The sequence below is a fragment of the Bombina bombina genome, chromosome 10, assembly GCF_027579735.1.
Source record: "Bombina bombina isolate aBomBom1 chromosome 10, aBomBom1.pri, whole genome shotgun sequence".
Classification (NCBI taxonomy): domain Eukaryota; kingdom Metazoa; phylum Chordata; class Amphibia; order Anura; family Bombinatoridae; genus Bombina; species Bombina bombina.
In genome coordinates, this window is record NC_069508.1 from 24544390 (window position 1) to 24567146 (window position 22757).

General features: G+C 39.7%; 1 protein-coding gene across 3 annotated transcripts in view; it reads right to left on the reverse strand.

The window, feature by feature from the left end:
* Positions 1-22757, reverse strand: part of LOC128641272 (flavin-containing monooxygenase 5) — a 61526-nt gene that overhangs the window by 38612 nt on the left and 157 nt on the right. Inside the window, exons 1-4 of one of the 3 annotated variants that reach the window (XM_053693864.1) lie at positions 22646-22757; positions 22273-22422; positions 21954-22142; positions 7082-7244 (exon numbers count right to left, since the gene is read on the reverse strand). The exon at positions 22646-22757 is cut by the window's right edge and continues 36 nt beyond it. In XM_053693864.1, the coding sequence (XP_053549839.1) occupies positions 7082-7244; positions 21954-22142; positions 22273-22404 (484 nt within the window). In that variant the 5' untranslated portion in view covers positions 22405-22422; positions 22646-22757. Of the gene's footprint in view, positions 1-7081; positions 7245-21953; positions 22143-22272; positions 22423-22628 lie in introns of all 3 variants that reach the window. The other 2 variants (XM_053693865.1, XM_053693863.1) reach the window with 2 other exon arrangements.

The following is a 22757-nucleotide window of genomic DNA, read 5'->3' on the forward strand; positions in this document are numbered from 1 at the left end:
ATCTGTGGCTTTCTAAAATCAATGCCTTTCCTGTAATCTTTTATTCAAAAGTATGACATATCTCCTCTTTCATGCTGTTGTTTCGGTTGAGGCTCCGGGACCCTCGTATTAAAAAGGCCTGAGCATAAATAAGTGTCACGGCTGTGTAATCAATTTTTTTTTCTAAATTCACGGTTGCAAATAATGATCTGTGGCTTTCTAAAATCAATGCCTTTCCTGTAATCTTTTATTCAAAAGGATGACATATCTCCTCTTTCATGCTGTTGTTTCGGTTGAGGCTCCGGGACCCTCGTATTAAAAAGGCCTGAGCATAAATAAGTGTCACGGCTGTGTAATCAATTTTTTTTTCAAATTTCACGGTTGCAAATAATGATCTGTGGCTTTCTAAAATCAATGCCTTTCCTGTAATCTTTTATTCAAAAGTATGACATATCTCCTCTTTCATGCTGTTGTTTCGGTTGAGGCTCCGGGACCCTCGTATTAAAAAGGCCTGAGCATAAATAAGTGTCACGGCTGTGTAATCAATTTTTTTTTCTAAATTCACAGTTGCAAATAATGATCTGTGGCTTTCTAAAATCAATGCCTTTCCTGTAATCTTTTATTCAAAAGGATGACATATCTCCTCTTTCATGCTGTTGTTTCGGTTGAGGCTCCGGGACCCTCGTATTAAAAAGGCCTGAGCATAAATAAGTGTCACGGCTGTGTAATCAATTTTTTTTTCAAATTTCACGGTTGCAAATAATGATCTGTGGCTTTCTAAAATCAATGCCTTTCCTGTAATCTTTTATTCAAAAGTATGACATATCTCCTCTTTCATGCTGTTGTTTCGGTTGAGGCTCCGGGACCCTCGTATTAAAAAGGCCTGAGCATAAATAAGTGTCACGGCTGTGTAATCAATTTTTTTTTCTAAATTCACGGTTGCAAATAATGATCTGTGGCTTTCTAAAATCAATGCCTTTCCTGTAATCTTTTATTCAAAAGGATGACATATCTCCTCTTTCATGCTGTTGTTTCGGTTGAGGCTCCGGGACCCTCGTATTAAAAAGGCCTGAGCATAAATAAGTGTCACGGCTGTGTAATCAATTTTTTTTTCAAATTTCACGGTTGCAAATAATGATCTGTGGCTTTCTAAAATCAATGCCTTTCCTGTAATCTTTTATTCAAAAGTATGACATATCTCCTCTTTCATGCTGTTGTTTCGGTTGAGGCTCCGGGACCCTCGTATTAAAAAGGCCTGAGCATAAATAAGTGTCAAGGCTGTGTAATCAATTTTTTTTTCTAAATTCACGGTTGCAAATAATGATCTGTGGCTTTCTAAAATCAATGCCTTTCCTGTAATCTTTTATTCAAAAGGATGACATATCTCCTCTTTCATGCTGTTGTTTCGGTTGAGGCTCCGGGACCCTCGTATTAAAAAGGCCTGAGCATAAATAAGTGTCACGGCTGTGTAATCAATTTTTTTTTCAAATTTCACGGTTGCAAATAATGATCTGTGGCTTTCTAAAATCAATGCCTTTCCTGTAATCTTTTATTCAAAAGGATGACATATCTCCTCTTTCATGCTGTTGTTTCGGTTGAGGCTCCGGGACCCTCGTATTAAAAAGGCCTTAGCATAAATAAGTGTCACGGCTGTGTAATCAATTTTTTTTTCTACATTCACGGTTGCAAATAATGATCTGTGGGTTTCTAAAATCAATGCCTTTCCTGTAATCTTTTATTCAAAAGGATGACATATCTCCTCTTTCATGCTGTTGTTTCGGTTGAGGCTCCAGGACCCTCTTATTAAAAAGGCCTGAGCATAAATAAGTGTGACGGATGTGTAATCGATTTTTTTTTCTAAATTCACGGTTGCAAATAATGATCTGTGGCTTTCTAAAATCAATGCCTTTCCTGTAATCTTTTATTCAAAAGGATGACATATCTCCTCTTTCATGCTGTTGTTTCGGTTGAGGCTCCGGGACCCTCGTATTAAAAAGGCCTGAGCATAAATAAGTGTCACGGCTGTGTAATCAATTTTTTTTTCTAAATTCACGGTTGCAAATAATGATCTGTGGGTTTCTAAAATCAATGCCTTTACTGTAATCTTTTATTCAAAAGGATGACAGTACTACCAAAATACAGCAAATGAAGGGCCTTAGGAAGACTGAGCCAAGGTTGGATTGTAGTATTTGGTTAGGCTAATCATGATGGCCATGTAGACCACCACCACCGAGAGTCCTGGAAGTAACAGGGATGATGAGATGAAAGAGCTAAGAATAGTAGAACTTGAAACAACAGAGTTAGCCAAGGGTGTTAGTGCAAAACCGCTTGGCTTTTTTTTGGCTTTGGGTGCGGCTATTCATGCAGGCCATATAGAGCTGACAACATTCGGTGTCGTATCAGCTATTAAACTAATAAGAACAGTACTACCAAAATACAGCCAATGAAGGGCCTTAGGAAGACTGGGCCAAGGTTGGATTGTAGTATTTGGTTAGGTTAATCATGATGGCCATGTAGACCACCACCACCGAGAGTCCTGGAAGTAACAGGGATGATGAGATGAAAGAGCTAAGAATAGTAGAACTTGAAACAACAGAGTTAGCCATGGGTGTTAGTGCAAAACCGCTTGGCTTTTTTTTGGCTTTGGGTGCGGCTATTCATGCAGGCCATATAGAGCTGACAACATTCGGTGTCGTATCAGCTATTAAACTAATAAGAACAGTACTACCAAAATACAGCCAATGAAGGGCCTTAGGAAGACTGGGCCAAGGTTGGATTGTAGTATTTGGTTAGGCTAATCATGATGGCCATGTAGACCACCACCACCGAGAGTCCTGGAAGTAACAGGGATGATGAGATGAAAGAGCTAAGAATAGTAGAACTTGAAACAACAGAGTTAGCCATGGGTGTTAGTGCAAAACCGCTTGGCTTTTTTTTGGCTTTGGGTGCGGCTATTCATGCAGGCCATATAGAGCTGACAACATTCGGTGTCGTATCAGCTATTAAACTAATAAGAACAGTACTACCAAAATACAGCCAATGAAGGGCCTTAGGAAGACTGAGCCAAGGTTGGATTGTAGTATTTGGTTAGGCTAATCATGATGGCCATGTAGAACACCACCACCGAGAGTCCTGGAAGTAACAGGGATGATGAGATGAAAGAGCTAAGAATAGTAGAACTTGAAACAACAGAGTTAGCCATGGGTGTTAGTGCAAAACCGCTTGGCTTTTTTTTGGCTTTGGGTGCGGCTATTCATGCAGGCCATATAGAGCTGACAACATTCGGTGTCGTATCAGCTATTAAACTAATAAGAACAGTACTACCAAAATACAGCCAATGAAGGGCCTTAGGAAGACTGAGCCAAGGTTGGATTGTAGTATTTGGTTAGGCTAATCATGATGGCCATGTAGACCACCACCACCGAGAGTCCTGGAAGTAACAGTGATGATGAGATGAAAGAGCTAAGAATAGTAGAACTTGAAACAACAGAGTTAGCCATGGGTGTTAGTGCAAAACCGCTTGGCTTTTTTTTGGCTTTGGGTGCGGCTATTCATGCAGGCCATATAGAGCTGACAACATTCGGTGTCGTATCAGCTATTAAACTAATAAGAATAGTACTACCAAAATACAGCCAATGAAGGGCCTTAGGAAGACTGGGCCAAGGTTGGATTGTAGTATTTGGTTAGGCTAATCATGATGGCCATGTAGACCACCACCACCGAGAGTCCTGGAAGTAACAGGGATGATGAGATGAAAGTGCTAAGAATAGTACTACTTGAAACAACAGAGTTAGCCATGGGTGTTAATCCAAGACCGCTTGGATTTATTTTTGTATTGGGTGCAGCTAATCATGCAGGCCATATAGAGCTGACAACATTCGGTGTTGTATCAGCTATAAAAATAATAAGAACTGTACGATCAAAATACAGACAATGAAGGGCCTATGAAGACTGAGCAAAGGTTGGATTGTAGTATTTTGTTCGGCTAATTATGATGGCCATGTAGACTGCCCGTAACAGGGATGAAAGTGCTAAGAATAGTACTAATTGAAACAACAGAGTTAGCCATGGGTGTTAGTCTAAGAACACTCGGCTTTTTTTGGGGTTTGGGTGCAGCTAATCATGAAGGACAGATAGACCTGCCACCATTTGGTGTTGTAACAGGTATGAAAATGCAAAGAACAGTACTACATAACACAACATACTTACCATGGGTCCCAGAACATATGTTTGGTTGTTATATTTTGTAAGGGTAATCATGCAGGCCATATAGACCTCCACCGATAGGGTGAGTATGAGTAACAGCTATTAAAATGCGAAGGACATTACTAATTAACACAACATAGTTACCATGGGTCGCAGACCAAGAGCAGATGTCTTATTATTATATTTTGTATGGGTAATCATCCAGGCCGTATAGACCTCACCAAATAGGGGGAGTTACAGAGATTAAAGTGCTAAGAATGGTAGTACTTAAAACACAACCTCGTTAAAATAGGTAGCAGACCACATGTCTTATTATTATAATTTTTCAGGGTAATCTGGCAGGCCATATAGAACTCCCACGATGGGGGGGGGGGGGGAACAGGGATTAAAGTGCTAAGAAAAGTACTAATTGACACAAGCTAGTTGGGTCCAAGAACGCATGTTTGATTATTAGAATTTATTAGGGTAATTATATATCTAACAAATATATCTATTTCTCTTCTATCGATTCTAACTATCAATCTATGTATATCTATCTATCCTATCTATCACTATCAATCTATCTTCTGTCCGGGATGTTTTGAGACAGCCTCTTTGGGAATGTTAGTTGATTTAGACCCATTATGGCTTAAAAGCAGACTCTGCATCAACTATGTAATTTTCCATGGGAGTTTTGCCAGGGATCCCCCTCCAGCATGCAACAGTCCAGGTGTTAGGACCCTTGAAACAACTTTTCCATCACTATTGTGGCCAGAAAGAGTCCTTGTAGGTTTTAAAGTTCGCCTGCCTATTGAATTCAATGGCGGTTCGCGCGGTTTGCGCGTTCGCAAACAATACCGGAAGTTCGAGTCCGCGGTTCGTGAACCGAAAATTTTAGGTTCGCGACATCACTACTGGCAATCACTTCTTGTATTATTCATTGACTGTGCAGGATACAGGTGAGTTTGTTTCATTATTATCTACATAAATAACTGGTGAAAGCTTTTGTACCTGAGGGTTAATAGAAAGGTTTTTTTATAATATTGACCCGTTGGAACGTTAAACCTGTAATGGACTTTGTATCCATTTGAGCTATGCTTGAATTGTTTTTGGCACACCTCACAGTTTTTTTAAAAACTGGTGTGAGGTGTATGTTTTATGTGGTTTTCATTTTGTAATATTATTATTATACTTTATTTATGAAGCGCCAACATATTCCGCAGCGCTGTCCATGGATACAATTCATATAGATAAAACAATGATAAAAAAAACTTGTAGGAGACAGGACAACATTTACAAACACATACAGGAGGGATTGAGGGCCCTATTCCCGTGGGAACTTACAACCTAGAAGGGTAGGAGGTTGAGAAACAGGAGGTGAGGACTACAAGAGTGAGAAAGATGTTAATACAGAGTTAGATGAGGGAAATGTTAGGTAAGTGAAGTTAATTTATTATTGAGTTGGGTGGTAGGCTTCTCTGAACAGAAAAGTCTTCAGGGAGCATTTAAAGGAAGACAGATTAGGGCAAAGCCTGACAGCACGAGGGAGAGTGTTCCAGTGGGTAGGTGCTGCACGCTAGAAGTCCTGCAGTCTAGCATGAGAGGAGGTGATTGTCACGGATGCAAGGAGCAGGTCATTGTTGGATCTTAGTGGGCGGGCTGCAGTATACTTGTGTATTAGAGAGGATAGGTAGAGGGGAGCGGTGTTGGTGGGCGCTTTGTATGCAAGGGTGAGAATTTTTAATTTAATTCTGCTGTGAATGGGGAGCCAATGAAGGGACTCACAGAGAGGTGCAGAAGATACAGAGCGACGGGAAATGTGGATCAGCTTGGCAGAGGCATTTAGGATGGATTGAAGGGGGGAGAGGCGGGAAAGAGGAAGACCAGTAAGTAGGTTGTTGCAGTAATCAAGTCGGGAAATAACAAGGGGGTCGATTATTTGCTTTGTGGTGTTAGAGCACAGAAAAGGTTGAATCTTGGAAATATTGCGTAGATGGTTGCGGCAGGATGTAGAAAGCGATTGGATATGGGGGACGAAGGATAGATTTAAGTCAAGTGTAACTCCGAGGCAGTTGTATTCATATAGTTGTATTCATGTTTAAGATAATTAGGCCTGGGATCTTTTCCTTTGAGGAGGGATCTGCTTTTGCCCTGATGCTTAAATATTGAATCATAATTAGCAGCTTCTGGCTAGGGTGCACTATTTTTTTTTTCGTTTTGTATATATATGTATATAAGAATGAAGTTAGGGAGGAGATGCACTTATCCCACCTTAAATGTCACCCCTGACCGGTTCTGTGTTTGTGCATGATGAGGTTATGCTACTGGGAGCCTGTGACTTCCCCCACGGAAACAGAGGACAGAAGTGGTCTGGGTCTGACAGTGTCTGACTCAGTCACTGAAGTGCTGCCCCTTCTCAGGTGCTGCCTGGGTCCATTGGACCCACTTGGTATCATGGTTGAGCCGGCTCTGCTTTTTCAATATGGTGTCAGGGTTTCCAAGATGGCCATCAATGTGTAGCTGTACAGAAAAACCTGCCACCATATTTGTACAAGAAGTCTGCTCAAGTGAATATCCTCCGGCACAGACTTTCCTCTATAAATGACTCGGTCACAGAGAAGCAGCTCCTTTTTCTCTTATACGTATGCCAGCTCAGCTTCTGCTGATTAATAACGGCCAGAAATGGTGCTGTTGGAATTAAGGGATCACCCTTGTTTTTTCCTGCATGCTTTGTATATTTTTAACTCTTATTATTAAAGTTTTTTAATCTTTTCACCTAATGAGTGCTCAGATTCCTAATTTATTTGGGCCCTACCACAACCTGTGCCCAGTGGGGTCTAGTTATGCCCCTGATCGTATGTATATATTTACATATTAGGTTTATTACTCTTTAATACACACAGGGCTTTCTCTCTACCTGGAAATGTGTGTAACGGCAAATAAGGGAAGGTGTGATGTCCGCTGCAGACAAGAATCCCGTCAAATATTTCTGATACTTGCTTCCCGTCACACTCTGACACAACATCCCATTGGCCGCTGGTGGCAAAATCGGGGCGCTTCTTAATGCTGCACACAATGGTCTGGAAAGTAAGGAAGATCAAGATGAGAATAAGTTGGTGCAGTTTTTTTTACTCATTTTACAACATCTTTGGGCTAACAAACAAAAGCTGTAGAATATAGTATTTAAATGAAAAAATAGATTAGCATTAGGATGCAATAACCTATTCAACTGTTACAAAACTGATATTTTTCCTCTTTTTAAAATGATGTTTATTAACATAGATGCACATTTAACCCCCTGGAATCCAGAAGACAACCACTTATGCTAAAGCTTTGAGTGTTTAAAAATAATTTGGGTCTAAGAGCCGGATTGATTGTCTAAGATATGCAACACTGAACATGAAAAACCACACTGACACACCTATAGCGCTGCTGTCCATTTGAGTTTTCTCCCTTAGAAGGTAATGGAAATTGCTAGAAACGGAGACTTTATTGGGGAGATTAAATTTAGCAGAGAGCGCAGCCAATACAAATCCGGTTTTGGGTATTTTAACACAATACTAACAATAAGAGAAAAGCAGCAAGAACTGCAGGGGGAGAATGTTTAGAAAATACACCAGATCTGGCAGACATCTTTAAACTGCACCCTTGAAACACCTTGTTCAGCCCACTAGCATGGGCAGAAAATTCATTTTACAATAAGAAAAACAATATACTTTGAGAGTCTTACTCATCACTTTTGCTTCTGAAGTGTAATTTTATTACAATTTGCACTATGTGCATTATGTTTTTTTTTTGTTTGTTTGTTTTTGCTGTGCAATATCATTATTTTCATTTTTTCTAAACAATTTTGTAAGAATTTTAAAAGAATTTAACAATACTATTTTTTTTACTGATATTTCAATATATATATTTTTTTAAATGTTAATTTCTGCGAGCCCTGCTATAATATATGCCTCTCCTTCATATACTTAAAAGCAGGGAACATCACACTTATCTCAAGGTAAAATCTGCCTTTAGAGAATTTCACCTGGGACTGCATAGTGCTGGTGAGATTTGTAAGGGAATCCTGCTAGCCCAGAGGCATTAAAGGGACATTATACACTCATTTTTTCTTTGCATAAATGTTTTGTAGATGATCTATTTACATAGCCCATAAAGTTTTTAAAAAAAGTAAATGTATAGTTTTGCTTATTTTTAAATAACATTGCTCTGATTTTCAGACTCCTAACCAAGCCCCAAAGTTTTATGTGAATACCGTCAGCTACCTTCTCCAGCTTGCTCCTGTTTGTGTAAAGGGTCTTTTCATATGCAAAAGAAGTGGGAGGGGGGAGTGTCTTATTTGCCACTTGCAGTGGGCTTTCCAACTACCTTTTCAACAGAGCCAAACTGACAGCTTCTAAGTAAGTTTTTAAACAATTTTATGCTGGATTTTTATATCAGTATCTGTGCATCTTATTCTTTATAGTAGTGTCTCTTACATGCAGTTATATGAAAATGAGTGTATACTGTCCCTTTAAGATGAGCAGGTTCTAATCTCATTTTCCTGTAATAAGATTTCCCTCTGCTCTGCACCTGGCTTTATCCAGGGATGTTCCAGGCACTGTGAAATCTGCTGCCCACTGAAGTGAGGTTAGAGCTGCTTTATAAACATGCAAAGCACAATCAGAACTGGTTCTAAACACAATTACATTTCTATAGACAAGGTCTAAGGGGTCAATTTATTAATGTGCGAGCGATATAGCACATCATGTCCGCGGCACCTCGATAAATGCTGAAAGCATACACTCTCGGCATTTATCATTGCACAAGCAGTTCTTGTGAACTGCTGGTGCAATACTGCCCCCTGCAGATTCGCGGCCAATCGGCTGCTAGCAGGTGGTGTCAATCAACCCAATCGTATTCTATCAGGTTGATTTCTGTCCACCACCTCAGAGCAGGCGGACAGAAATGGAGCAGCGGTCTTTGGACCCCTGCTTCATAACTTCTGTTTCCGACGAGCCTGAAGGTTCGCTGGAAACACAGGGCATCACCTCCATACGGAGCTTGATAAATATGCCCCTAAGGACCAGATTACAAGTGGAGCACTAAATACCACTTTCTTGAAAGCGATATTAGCACTTCACTTAGTAATACCAGCATATGCTAATGTGCGCTGCTATTACAAGTTGAAGCAATGCGAATGCGAGATCATGTTCACATTGCTGGGAAGCATTGAGCTTATGAGCGCACACTTCCATAAGCTAAAATGGGAAGCCTTGTTCTCATGCCATGACTCACGACATAAGAAGTCGCACAGTGCAGGGGGTAAGTAGCGCAGCGATGGGCAGCAATTTGTAAATATGTATGTATATGACTATATATACATACATATACACAAATTAAAGGGACACTCAATCAAAATTAAACTTTCGTTATTCAGATAGAGGATGCCATTTTAAACAACTTTCCAATTTACTTCCATTACAAACATGTGCACAGTATTTTTATATTTAAACTTTTTGAGTCACCAGGTCCTACTGAGCACGTGCAAGAAAAAGTGTGTATGCATTTGTGAATGGCTGATGGCTGTCACATGGTACGTGTATGCATTTGTGATTGGCTGATGGCTGTCACATGGTACAAGGGGAGTGGAAAAAAACATAACTTTTAAAATTGTCATAAAAAAAATCTACTACTCATTTGAAGTTCAAACTAAGTGCTATTGCATTGTCTTGTTATCTTGCATTTGTTGATTATGCAAATCTACAGGGTTGACTGGTCCTTTAACACATAAGTATACATGTATATAATCATATACATATATATTTACTGGGAATGCACAGTTCCTATAGACCGTAATGTAAAGGCACTTTTTAGTGTCGTTTTTTTTCTAACACCCCAGGCCCACTCACTTTAAAGCCCAAAAACTGCCTAGTGCATAGTATTTTTTTATGTAAAACTATAATGCCCTCTATTTTGAGGGCATTTGGGGCAGTTTTAGAAAATGAACCAGAGATCTAATCTCTGGTTAATTTTCGGAGCACTAATTGTTACCGCAAGCTCACGGTAGCAATAACCAGCCACTTGTAATGGCTGGTTAATAAAAGCACACCCGCAAACAGGCAAATTTGCTTGGCGTGCAATAATTTAGAGCTCCATTTTTAATCTAGTCCTAAATACATTAAAATATAAAATAAAAAGTACAAAGTTTAAATGTAATATCATTTAAAGGATTAAAGTGTAAAGCAGATGATAACAATCAGCACAAAGTGTAAATGCAAAAAAACCTCACTTATTAACTAAGATATATAAATCTATTTATAGTTATAACTGTTTAACACTGGTTAGACATTTTAAAAACATACTACAAGCTAAAAGAATAACCAGGAATATTTTAATAATTATATAGTATTTTAGTTAAAGTGATATTAAATGCTAGCCTGTATCTATGGAATTAATTAAGTGGACCTTAGTTCATGATTTGTAAGTAAATCTATGTGCTTAAAACCCACCTTTATTTTGTTCATCGTTCTACTAAAATAACCCCCTGTGGCTGCCCACCACAAAACTATTTTATTTCATGAGGCGACATTTTTACCTCTTATCAAATAACTAGCCATGGGAACAGGGCTCCCATTGGAGCACAAGGAAGCACGCTCTATTGATCATAAAGCCTCCATGCAATGCAAACACGAGGTCGCGTTCGCCTTGCGGGCCACTTCAAATGCCAGCACACAATTGCGTGCGCTAGTATTATGAGTGGAGCGCAAATATCGTGCTTGAGAAAGTGCAAATGTGAGCTTCAATTGGAATCTGGTCCTATATGGGGGATGTAAAGGTTCCTTTATCTTATCTTGCTTAGTTCTTGATTTAGCATTAAAAAATGGGCTGTGAATTTGATTTGCTGGGAACATATCAGACTTCCAGATATTCCAGAGAGCAGCAGATTCTAACAATATTTACAAAACAGTTCATTGTATTCTGCCTGCTACTTTTTGTTGCTGCTAGAGATTTGTCAGAAAAAGAACCACTGTAGCATATAATACATAAATATAAAATATCTTTCTTCTGTAAATGTTGGAATGGAAATGACATACTAATGTTACTCATCACTTATATATACAGGTTTTAGATATCCACAATTCAACCATACAGTATTTCAAGTAGCTGTCCATTAAAATGAATCCATGAAAGTCAGACACTTACATTTTTTACAAATTTGGAGACAGCTTCAGAATTGCAGCTTTGTGTTACTGGAAACCAAATGTGTAAAATAACTGCTCTGTTTGTTACTTGAAGCCAAGTTAGGTCAAATTACTGCATTGTTTGTGCTACTAGAAACAGGCTTCTCAGTTGTTAAAAAATAGACTTGACATAGACCAGGGAGGCATTTAGTCATGCAAGAACTGCTGGTGCAATGATAAATGCCAACAGCGTATGCTGTCGGCATTTATCGATGGGCAGCAATGTGCAGCGGACATGATAAGCTACTTCGTATCATGTCAGCTCGCACATTGTTAAATATGCCCCATAGCTTTGGGGGGGTGTCACTGTCTTCAAATATTTTTGTGAAAACAAGTGGCAACTCTACTTACATAACATATTAAAATAACTCTAATATAACAAAAAAAAAAACATAATTATATTGCAGTGTGATGGTGTCAACATGTCTATAATTAATTCTTAATAAGGCTTTGGCAATAGCTTAACATCAAAATTCACTAAGGTTATATGCTTCCCTAGTCTCACCAACCTCTACAGCCCCTTTGTATTGATCCAGTGAGGCCGCCGTAGTTCCCGGTCTGAAAAGGGGAACATAACGGCTTGTGCGCTGAGGATCATTTTTTCAAGGTAACACTATCTGTTTATTCCCCTTCGTATAATTGTACATCGTGTGGACTTGTCATAGCCTGCTTGGTACCTAATAACATACAGAATACTGAGAGACCTAACAATCTTTTGGGGATATCGCTATTCACCCGGACAACGGATCGTTTACACCTACCCAGGAGTTGGGGACTGTTTTCTTCTGGAGCTGCTTTGCTGGATCTGTGTGATGTGGGATGTTACCTTTGCAACGCTGATACTTCATATTATATGCTGTTTTTATTTTACGTCTTGTGAGTTGCCACTTGTTATGCGTGTATTAAATATTTTTTTACTCTACATTTGAGTCCGCGCTCTTCTCCTCTTTCTTTTTCAGAATTAACCTCTACAGCTTCCATAGCCTTCCCAACCTCTCAAGGTTCCCTAGTTATACTCACCACTCCATAGTCTTAACAACCTCTGCAGCTTCACCAGTTTTCATCAACCTCTATAACTCCAGCAGCTACCATAGGTTTACCAAGCTCTCAAGTTTTCCTAGTCTCAAAAACTTCTCAAAGTCCTCAAGGTTCACCAACCTATATAGCTTAAATAGTATTACCAAACTCTCCAGGTACTCTAGACTCACCATCCTCACCAGTTTCCCTAGTGTCATCAACCTCTCCAGCAGCTTCCAAAGTCTCACCAAGCTCTTAAGCTTTCCTAGACTCACTAACCTCTCAAAGTTCCCTAGATTCACCAACCTATTCAGCTTAAATAGTCTAACCAAACTATCCCTGTTCCCTAGTCTCATCCCCCTCTCTAGCTCCTCTAGACTCACCTACCCCACCAGATTCCCAAGTCTCACTAGCCTCTTCAGCAGCTTTCATAGTCTAACCAACCTATACAGCTTCCCTAGTCTCATCAACCTCTCCAGCTATTCTACGTACAACAACCTCACCAGCCACCCTTTTCTCACTAACCTCTCTAGCAGCTTCCATAGTCTTACCAATCTCCAAAGCATCCCTTGTCTCACCTACCACTTTAGCTTCTCTAGCCGTATCTACCTCACCAGCTTCTCTAGTCTCTATAAACTATCCAGAAGGTTCCATAGTCTCACCAAGTTCCTAAGCTTCTCTACTTTCACCAAATTCTCAAGATTTCTTAGTTTCATCAGGCTCTCCAGTCTTACGAAACTCTCCATAATTTGTAGTCACACATACCGACTGATCATGCAAGGGAAGGGGGTGGCATTACATGCTCACTTGAGTGTGTAATGGTACATACGGGCAGCAGACAAACAGGGTGCGCTGCCTGTATGTTGCAAAGCTGTGAGGACAAGATCTAAAATTGAAAACCTTATCCACACACAGTGTAATACATGTGGTCCATAGTCTATCCAGCCCATCTAGTTTCCCCAATCTCACCAACCTCCAAGCTTCACTAGCATCACACACCTTTCCATCTTCATCAAATTCTATGTTATCTATAAGCAGTTGATTCACTAAAAGTTACATATCTTTCCATTTTCTGTTTAATCAGTGTCAGGGTTTCACCCTGCTTTCTTTTGTTGTTTGCTGCTGGCTGCCAATTTTACTCACCTGTCTCTACCCTCGCTTCGTGCAGAGTGTGCAACACTGCTCACTACACCTAGGCACCCTCTTATGGCAAAACTGAAGAGCATCATCAGTGAGAGACAGGTTTCAGTCCCAGAATTATGATGTCATCACTTACTATTTAAAGTGCCTCACTTTAGTCTGCCTTTGTCCTTGCATTGTCTCAGACTTCTTTGTGAGTTCCTGTGTTCCAGTTCCTATGCATAACCTGGCTTGTTTGACTTCTCTTCTGGTTCCTGATCCCAGGCTTGTTCCTGACTCTGTTGATCTTTCAGTTTCTGACCCGACTCATCTGACTACTCGCTTTGGCTCCTGACCCGGCTCGTCTGACTACCAGCTCTGGTTTTGACTCCTGGCTTGTTGTTTGGCTTTTGGACTCTTTATTATTTGTTGTTATTATTAATAAAGGTGTGATTAATGTATCATTTTCTGTCTAAGTCTGATTTCTGGTACCCTGACATTCAGCTACTTATGCTAACGTAGGAACTTTTTAAGCTGGAGAGGCCAATGCGACCTTTGATGGAATTTTACCTAGTAAGTAGCTCTTCCCTATATGCTTACATTTTGAATCTCAGCAATATTTTGCATATTCAGGCATTAGTCTATTTTTTTTCTCCCACTTGTTGAAAAGGAACAGGACAGAAATTAAATGAATACATTTGCAGAAAGCACACACGCATACACTTATATATTAGTGTTAGTGATGCCCCAGTTTTTTAATCTGACCCAAGCTAACTTTGATTAAAAAAAAAATTGTCTTTTCTTTGCACTGTTGCAAATGATCCATTTAGGGAGGATTTAGTGAGTAAGTAACATTTCCGGACCAAGTGTAATTGCACATATCCATCTGCTCTCGAAAGGGCGGAAAGGTTATTGAAGAAGGAAAAACAAACCTCAATGGAATGCAGCTGTTATGGGCTCCCGAGAATTTTTTTGAGTGGCATATCACATAAATGTCTTGCGGAATATTGCCTTTAAGGAGTATTTAACTTGTTTTTCACTCTGTTGCCCGGCTCTCATAGCAGAGCTTATCTAGAAAAGTGGGATGTAACATTCCACGTGACAGATAGTGCTAGGTTCTATTGTGAAAATATTAATTTGTTATGAAAACACTCTTAGCTAGTTAAAATGCCTGCTAAATGACTGACATAACGCTAGACATGCCTTTGAAACCTATAGATAACCTAAGGTGGGCTAGGGAGTCTGCTGGGTAACATCTTGGGGGTCAATTTATTAAAGTCTGTCCGTATTCAGCATTACACAAGCAGTTCTAGTGAACTGCTTGTGCAATACCGCCCACTGCAGATTTGAGCCCGCTAGCAGGAGTGTCAATCAGCCCGATCGTATAGGATCGTGCGGATTGCTGTACGCCACCTCAGAGGAGGCGTATGAGATAAGAAGCAGCGGTCTATAGACCACTGCTTCTTAACTACTGTTTCCGGTGAACCTAAAAGCTTGCGCAGAGACAGAGTGAATTGGCCCAATTCGGCCAATAATAAATTGACCCCTTGAAGAGAAGTTTTCATACAGCATCTGCCAGTGTTTTACTGAATGATGACTCTCAATGCTGTTGCAAGATATTAATACCTTACCCAAAGATAAGTAATGTCTTTATAGTTTAATCACTGATTAGTGTAATTAAAAGCTGATTATGGATTTGTGTTATTGCAATAAGTTCATAATACTGTTATTATTCTACTGCATTCTCGGTCTTCAATTCCCTTTTTCAGTACTATAGTGAGAGATCTAGTTTGTGCTTTTCCCAGTGCCAGGACATAACAACGGCCAAAACATAATAAAATGAGCCGCCACATGTGCATTAGTTGCTTGCTCTACACGTGAGATGCACAGTGTTTTATAAATGGCGGCTCATTAGTAAAAGAGCAACTGTAAGCTTTTTCCATTGAGTCATTAAAAATGGTGCCGTAAGCTACCAACATTGCCAAAAGCTAAAAGTAGTTTACGGCTCTATTTTAGTACCAGGTTTCCATTTTAATATTTTGCGCAGTGCGTGCAGTTGGTATTTTCGTGTATGTGTAAGTTAACGTTGTGCTAATGCTTCCATCCGTCGACGGATTTCTTGAAAATCATGCCGTAACAAGTTTGTTGCTATGGTAACCTAACCTAACACTATAAAAGTTACCTTAAAATGTTTTGTTTAAGGAAAAACTTTTTGTTTTGTTTTATTACATTTCTAATTTATTGATATATGTAATACTTATTGCTGCCTTATGCATAGGTCTAGTAGGAATTATGGAGATATGTGCTTGATTATATTTATATATCTATGTAAATAAATATTGATATTTAAAAAGGAACATAACTCTAATTAGTCCTATACCTGGACCAGCAATAAATAGGACATATAACAATACATTTATAAAGTGAATCACTTGCATTGTTTGCAAACTTTAAAGGGACACTGTACCCAATTTTTTTCTTTTGTAATTCAGAAAGAGCATGCAATATTAAGCAACTTTCTAATTTACTCCTATTATCAATTTTTCTTCGTTCTCTTGCTATCATTATTTGAAAAAGAAGGCATCTAAGATTTTTTTTGGTTTCAGTACTCTGGACAGCACTTTTTTATTGGTGGATGAATTTATCCACCAATCAGCAAGGACAACCCAGGTTGTTCACCAAAAATGGGCCGGCATCTAAACTTACATTCTTGCATTTAAAATAAAGATACCAAGAGAATGAAGAAAAATTGATAATAGGAGTAAATTAGAAAGTTGCTCAAAATTTCATGCTCAATCTGAATCACAAAAGAAAATTTTTGGGTACAGTGTCCCTTTAAGATATCAATGGGAACTAGGCCTCAAAAAGCACATTTTTACTCCCTTACACCGAGTTGAGCATGCCGTAATGTTTGAGGCTTTATTGACAGCTTAAGACAGTGTTTTACCTGCTTGCGTGTTCAATGGAACCCATTGTAATTTTGTGCTTTTCGACTTCTAATATTTTCTATGGGACAGCTGCTGACAATGATGGAAAACGTGCCATGGTAAACCGTCGAAAAGCATAATAGCTTCCAACAGCAGTTTTATTGTTTTGCAAACTCACAAAAACTCAGTGGAAACAAGCTCTTTGTTGGGTGCATATGTTTAAATATAAGGAGTTAAATCCTAGGGAGGAATATTTAACACCTCCCACTCATTTCTGGACTCATGACTTATTTTCCTCTCCACATTCGTTTTACTGGTGCATTGATAAAAAAAGGGTTAAATACTTAGTGATATTAGATCATTATTTACTTTAAATTTGTGTGTTTTTTAAAGATTGAAAAGGGTCATTGCTTGAAATATGGAAGGCAGGGTGTATCGGGGCATCTTGACCTGCACCTAGGGCTGCAAGATTGTGGGACAGGACTTCTGGTTGTGAGAAATACACATATGAGGTAAAATTGTTGAGGTAGTGAAATTCTAGGAGAATCATAATTCTCGGTGCCTATGGCAACACAAAACTGAATATGTCATTGTACAAGACTAATACTTGTATAGAGGTGGGGAGAAATGTTTTTGGTGAAATAAATACTGCAATGACACATAGCTTTAAGTTTAAAAAAAGTTTTGTATTTTCTACAAAACAGCTGCAGCTTTATGAACACAAATATTTGTTGTCAATGATTACTTATTTGGCACAGGCAGAGACTTTGAGAAAGTTAATTTTAAACCACAAGAAGTCACAAAAAAAGTCTACAGTCATCCAAAATTTGATAGCTCCTACAGTGCAAGAAAACAGCTGTAAATCTAATTTTGGGTAACATTACAAGTGGAGCGCTAATTAATGCTCCCGCTCAATCGTTAACTGCACTAGAAGTAAGCTTTTTGCTCTTGTCGTGTTACGCTCATATTACGAGCTGAAAGCAAACTGTTTTTGCTCTCCCGCTAACCCGACAAACGCAAAATGCTGAAGATAGAATATCTTGTGGGCGTTCATTCATGTATTCTCTATAGAGGTCAATAGAGAAAAAAAGTGAAAAAAACAAACACTCATGCAGACCGATCGCATATTCTCATGTGCACTCACCTGACATGAAAATATGAATATTTCACATTCCAATGTTCTTCACATAACAGAATATGTTTTATCTATTCATAAATACATATTTCTACATATACATGAGGTTTATGTGGTGCAATATATATTTATACCTATATATATATATATATATATATATAAAATACACATGATTATATATATATATATATATATATATATACACTAGTCCTAAAGCCTGTTCACACGGGCCATTTTTTGCAGTACAGCAGTCCCACCCCTTGCTCTCTCTCTCCCCCTCTCTTTTGGTCTTTTGGGCTCTCTCCCCCTCTCTTTTGGGCTCTCTCCCCCCTCTTTTGCGCTCTCTCTCACTCCACCTCTCTTTTGCTCTCTCTCTCCCCCTTTCTTTTGCTCTCTCTCCCCCTCTCTTTTGTGCTCTCTCCCCCTCTTTTGCGTGCTCTCTCTCTCCCTCTCTTTTGTGCTCTCTCTCTCCCCCTCTCTCTTGCACTCTCTCTCCCCTCTCTTTTGCGCTCTCTCTCTCCCACTCTCTTTTGCGCTCTCCCTCTCCCCCTCTCTCTCCCCCTATCTTTTGCGCTCTCTCTCCCCCCTCTCTTTTGTGCTCACTCTCCCCCCTCTCTTTTGCACTCTCTCTCCCCCTCTCTTTTGCTCTGTTTCTCTCCCATTTATTTTGCTCTCTCTCTCTCTCCATCCCTCTCTTTTGCTCTCTCTCTCCCCCCTCTCTTTTGCTCTGTCTGTCTCCCCTCTCTTTTACTCTCTCTCTCCATATCCCTCTCTTTTTCTCTCTCTCTGCCCCTCTCTATTGCTCTCTCTTCCCCTCTCTTTCCCCTCTCTCTTTTGCTCTCTCTCCCCCTCTCTTTTGCTCTCTCTCCCCCTCTCTTTTGCTCTCTCTCCCCCTCTCTTTTGCTCTCTCTCCCCCTCTCTTTTGCTCTCTTTTGCTCTCTCTCCCCCTATCTTTTGCTCTCTCTCCCCCTCTCTTTTGCTCTCTCTCCCCCCTCTCTTTTGCTCTCTCTCCCTTTCTATTGTTTTCTCTCCCCCTTCTCTTTTGCTCTCTCTCCCCCTCTCTTTTGCTCTCTCTCCCCCTCTCTCTTTTTCTCTCTCTCCCCCCTCTCTTTTTCTCTCTTCCCTCTATTTTGCTCTTTCCCCTCTCTTTTGTTCTCTCTCCCCCCTCTCTTTTGCTCTTCATCCTCTCTTTTGCTCTCTTTCCATCCCTCTCTTTTGCTCTCTCTCCCCCCTCTCTTTTGCTCTCTCTCTTCCCCTATATTTTGCTCTCTCTCTTCCCCCTCTTATTTTCTCTCTCCCCCTCTCTTTTGCGCTCTCTCTCCCTCTCTTTTGCATTCTCTCTCTCCCCCTCTTTTTTGCACTCTCTCTCTCCCCCTATCTTTTGCGCTCTCTCCTCCCTCTCTTTTGCGCTCAATCTCCCCCCTCTCTTTTGCAATCTCTCTCCCCCTCTCTTTTGCTCTGTTTCTCTCCCATTTTTTTTGCTCTCTCTCTCTCCATCCCTCTATTTTGCTCTCTCTCTCCCCCCTCTCTTTTGCTCTGTCTCTCTCCCCCTCTCTATTGCTCTCTCTCCCCCCTCTCTTTTGCTCTCTCTCCCCCCTCTCTTTTTCTCTCTCTCTCTCCCTTTCAATTGTTTTCTCTCCCCCTTCTCTTTTGCTCTCTCTCCCCCTCTCTCTTTTTCTCTCTCCCCCCTCTCTTTTTCTCTCTCTCTTCCCTCTATTTTGCTCTTTCCCCTCTCTTTTGTTCTCTCTCCCCCCTCTCTTTTGCTCTTCATCCTCTCTTTTGCTCTCTTTCCATCCCTCTCTTTTGTTCTCTCTCTTCCCCTCTCTTTTGCTCTCTCTCCCCCTCTCTTCTTTTGCTCTCTCCCCCCTCTCTTTTGCTCTCTCTCTTCCCCTATATTTTGCTCTCTCTCTTCCCCCTCTTATTTTCTCTCTCCCCCTCTCTTTTGCGCTCTCTCTCCCTCTCTTTTGCATTCTCTCTCTCTCCCTCTTTTTTGCGCTCTCTCTCTCTCCCCCTATCTTTTGCGCTCTCTCCTCCCTCTCTTTTGCGCTCACTCTCCCCCTCTCTTTTGCAATCTCTCTCCCCTTCTCTTTTGCTCTGTTTCTCTCCCATTTTTTTTGCTCTCTCTCTCTCCATCCCTCTATTTTGCTCTCTCTCTCCCCCCTCTATTTTGCTCTCTCTCTCTCTGCCCCTCTCTATTGCTCTCTCTTCCCCTCTCTTTTGCTCTCTTTCCCCTCTCTCTTTTGCTCTCTCTCCCCCTCTCTTTTGCTCTCTCCCCCCTCTCTTTTGCTCTCTCTCCCCTCTCTTTTTCTCTCTCTCCCCTCTCTTTTTCTCTCTCTCTCCCTTTCTATTGTTTTATCTCCCCCTTCTCTTCTGCTTTCTCTCCCCCCTCTCTTTTGCTATCTTTCCCCCTCTATATTGCTCTCTCCCCCTCTCTATTGCTCTCTCTTTTTCTCTCTCTCCCCCTCTCTTTTTTCTCTCTCTTCCCTCTATTTTGCTCTTTCCCCTCTCGTTTGTTCTCTCTCCCCCCTCTCTTTTGTTCTTTCTCCTCTCTTTTGCTCTCTCTCCATCCCTCTCTTTTGTTCTCTCTCTTCCCCTCTCTTTTGCTCTCTCTCCCCCTCTCTTTTGCTCTCTCTCCCCCCTCTCCTTTTGCTCTCTCTCCCCCCTCTCCTTTTGCTCTCTCTCCCCCCTCTCCTTTTGCTCTCTCTCTTCCCCTATATTTTGCTCTCTCTCTTCCTTATTTTCTCACTTCCCCTCTCTTTTGCTCTCTCTCTCTCCCCCCCCTCTTTTGCTCTCTCTTCCCTCTATTTTGCTCTTTCCCCTCTCTTTTGCTATCTCTCCCCCCTCTCTTTTGCTATCTCTCCCCCCTCTCTTCTGATCTTTCCCCTCTCTTTAACTGTTTTCTATCTATTTTTGTCTCTCCCCTCTCTTTCTATTTCTCTCCCCTCTCTCTTGCGCTGACCGCGCCCAACCACGCCCGGCTACGCCCATGCCCCATCTGGTCACTCCCCCGTATGACCACGCCCACTTTCACCCCACCACCACAAACAGCATTTCAGGTAAGGCCAGGTGTGTTTGTCCTCATGGTGTCTCTACTGTGCATGACAGCTTCGGACAAACACACTTGGCCTTTTATATTATAGGATATATATGTATCTATGAATATCTATTTAGAAATACTTAGACCATATTCTGCTATGTACAGAACATTGGAATGTGAAATATTTACAGTAAATACATAGGAATGTGAAATATTTACAGTAAATACATAGGAATGTGAAATATTTACAGTAAATACATAGTTAAAACCTTTATTAAAAATGAATATTGCATATAAATATGCTTTTACATGTTTTCATCTACTTAACTGCAAAGGGCTCCAATGCACTTATATATATGTATAGATATGTATGCATTTTTATATGTGTATATATGTCTGTAAATACATATATACACATATATAGACATATACATTTTAAAGATATTTATGCATCTCTATATTAAATCCCTCTGTCTGCCTTTTTCCCTAACACCTGAGATCTCATATCTTTGAGCCTTTATAACTTTTGTGTGCAATATTTTTTTGAATAATTTTTATTAGACAGTGTTAAAATGAGTGTAACTGTACTTTGCAATGTATTTTAAATGTGTTTTGTGCAAATGTTATGCTTTGTGAAACAGTTAACCAGAGCTCTTAAGTTGCAGTAATAATTCTAGTGTAAATTGCGATTGAGCTCAAACAATCACATTTACTTTCCAGCGGTAACTCCTGTGATAAACCCCTTATCGCTCGGGTGCAAATGTTAGCGCTCCACTCGTAATCTAGCCCTTGCCAAATACCAAAAACATTTCACGGTCTGATTCTATTTCTTTACTTGCTACATACTTACATTATTTAAATTAAATCAGTGTCTTTAATATTATTTAGTTGCTTCATTTAAAAGATACAATGTTTTATATCACACACTTTTCTCAATACTAGCAAATGTTTTTATATTACTCTCCTGGTGCCATATTGGTACTGAAATTAGTTTATGGGGTGCAGAAGTATCTTTGGGGTAGTTAAAGTACTTTAAAAAATGTTTTATATTATTTAAGTTTTGGGTAAACTATTTTGAGTAACATATATTACATTTCTTGTCAAAATCCCTTGGTAAGATCACAAAAATATTTTTAATTCAAAATCAGTTTGATATGAAAATGGTCATGTAATTATGAAATAATATCTGGCATTATAAAAAAAAATATGCATGAGTAACCAGTTATGATGTTCAAATATTAAATAATATATATGTATTCTGCGAATGTAATCCAGAAGCACTCACATATTACTAAAGTAATGTTTATACTCTTAAATCCAAATAATACCTTAAACCGGATGTATTTCAATAGGTTGAAATGCTTAGCGTACAAGCGGAAATATTCCATAATTTTGGAATTGTGCATATAATTTGGATAATCAGCCGGGATGGGGTAATCACTGAAACACATCATTTCTTTCGATGTATTTATGATCACAGATTTGTAGATACTGGCTCTGCCATCTTCCGGGTTCTCCTGCATTAAAGAAGTGAGATTAACAGTAATTATCCATATGGTAAAGTCATTCATCTGCAACCTTTATCATCTGATAACCATCTGGAATGATTTAGGTGCCCCTATCTGCAGGCAGATATATACTACTTACCTTAAATCTCCAAAGACCCCCAATATCATCAGTTCTCTCAAAGCATATGGGCTCCAAGTTCTCCTCCAGGCAGCATTTGATAGCCGTTAGTCCACTAGAGCCACCCCCAATCACACAAATCTTTTTCCCCATGATTTATGCAGTATGGACCTTCATAAAAAAGTACAAACACATCATACCAGTATTTGTAGTATTAACACAGAAACTTACATTACAATTGCATTTAATACCTAGAAGATACATCTAGTCTATCCAATTCCAAAGTATTTAAAGAGTGTGCTTAATTAATCCTTAATGTGGAGACAGTGAGGAGCTTTAACTTCTGTTTGAAGGCTAATATACGTATCTTCAATTACCTTTTCTACACTGTTACCTTTTCAGTGTCACATCCCAGATCTCTTTCGTTTATTCAGTAATGCTTTCTTCCTGAATCATATCAATTTACTCATTTATTTGAAGGTTTCCTTTAAGTCACACATCTTTAT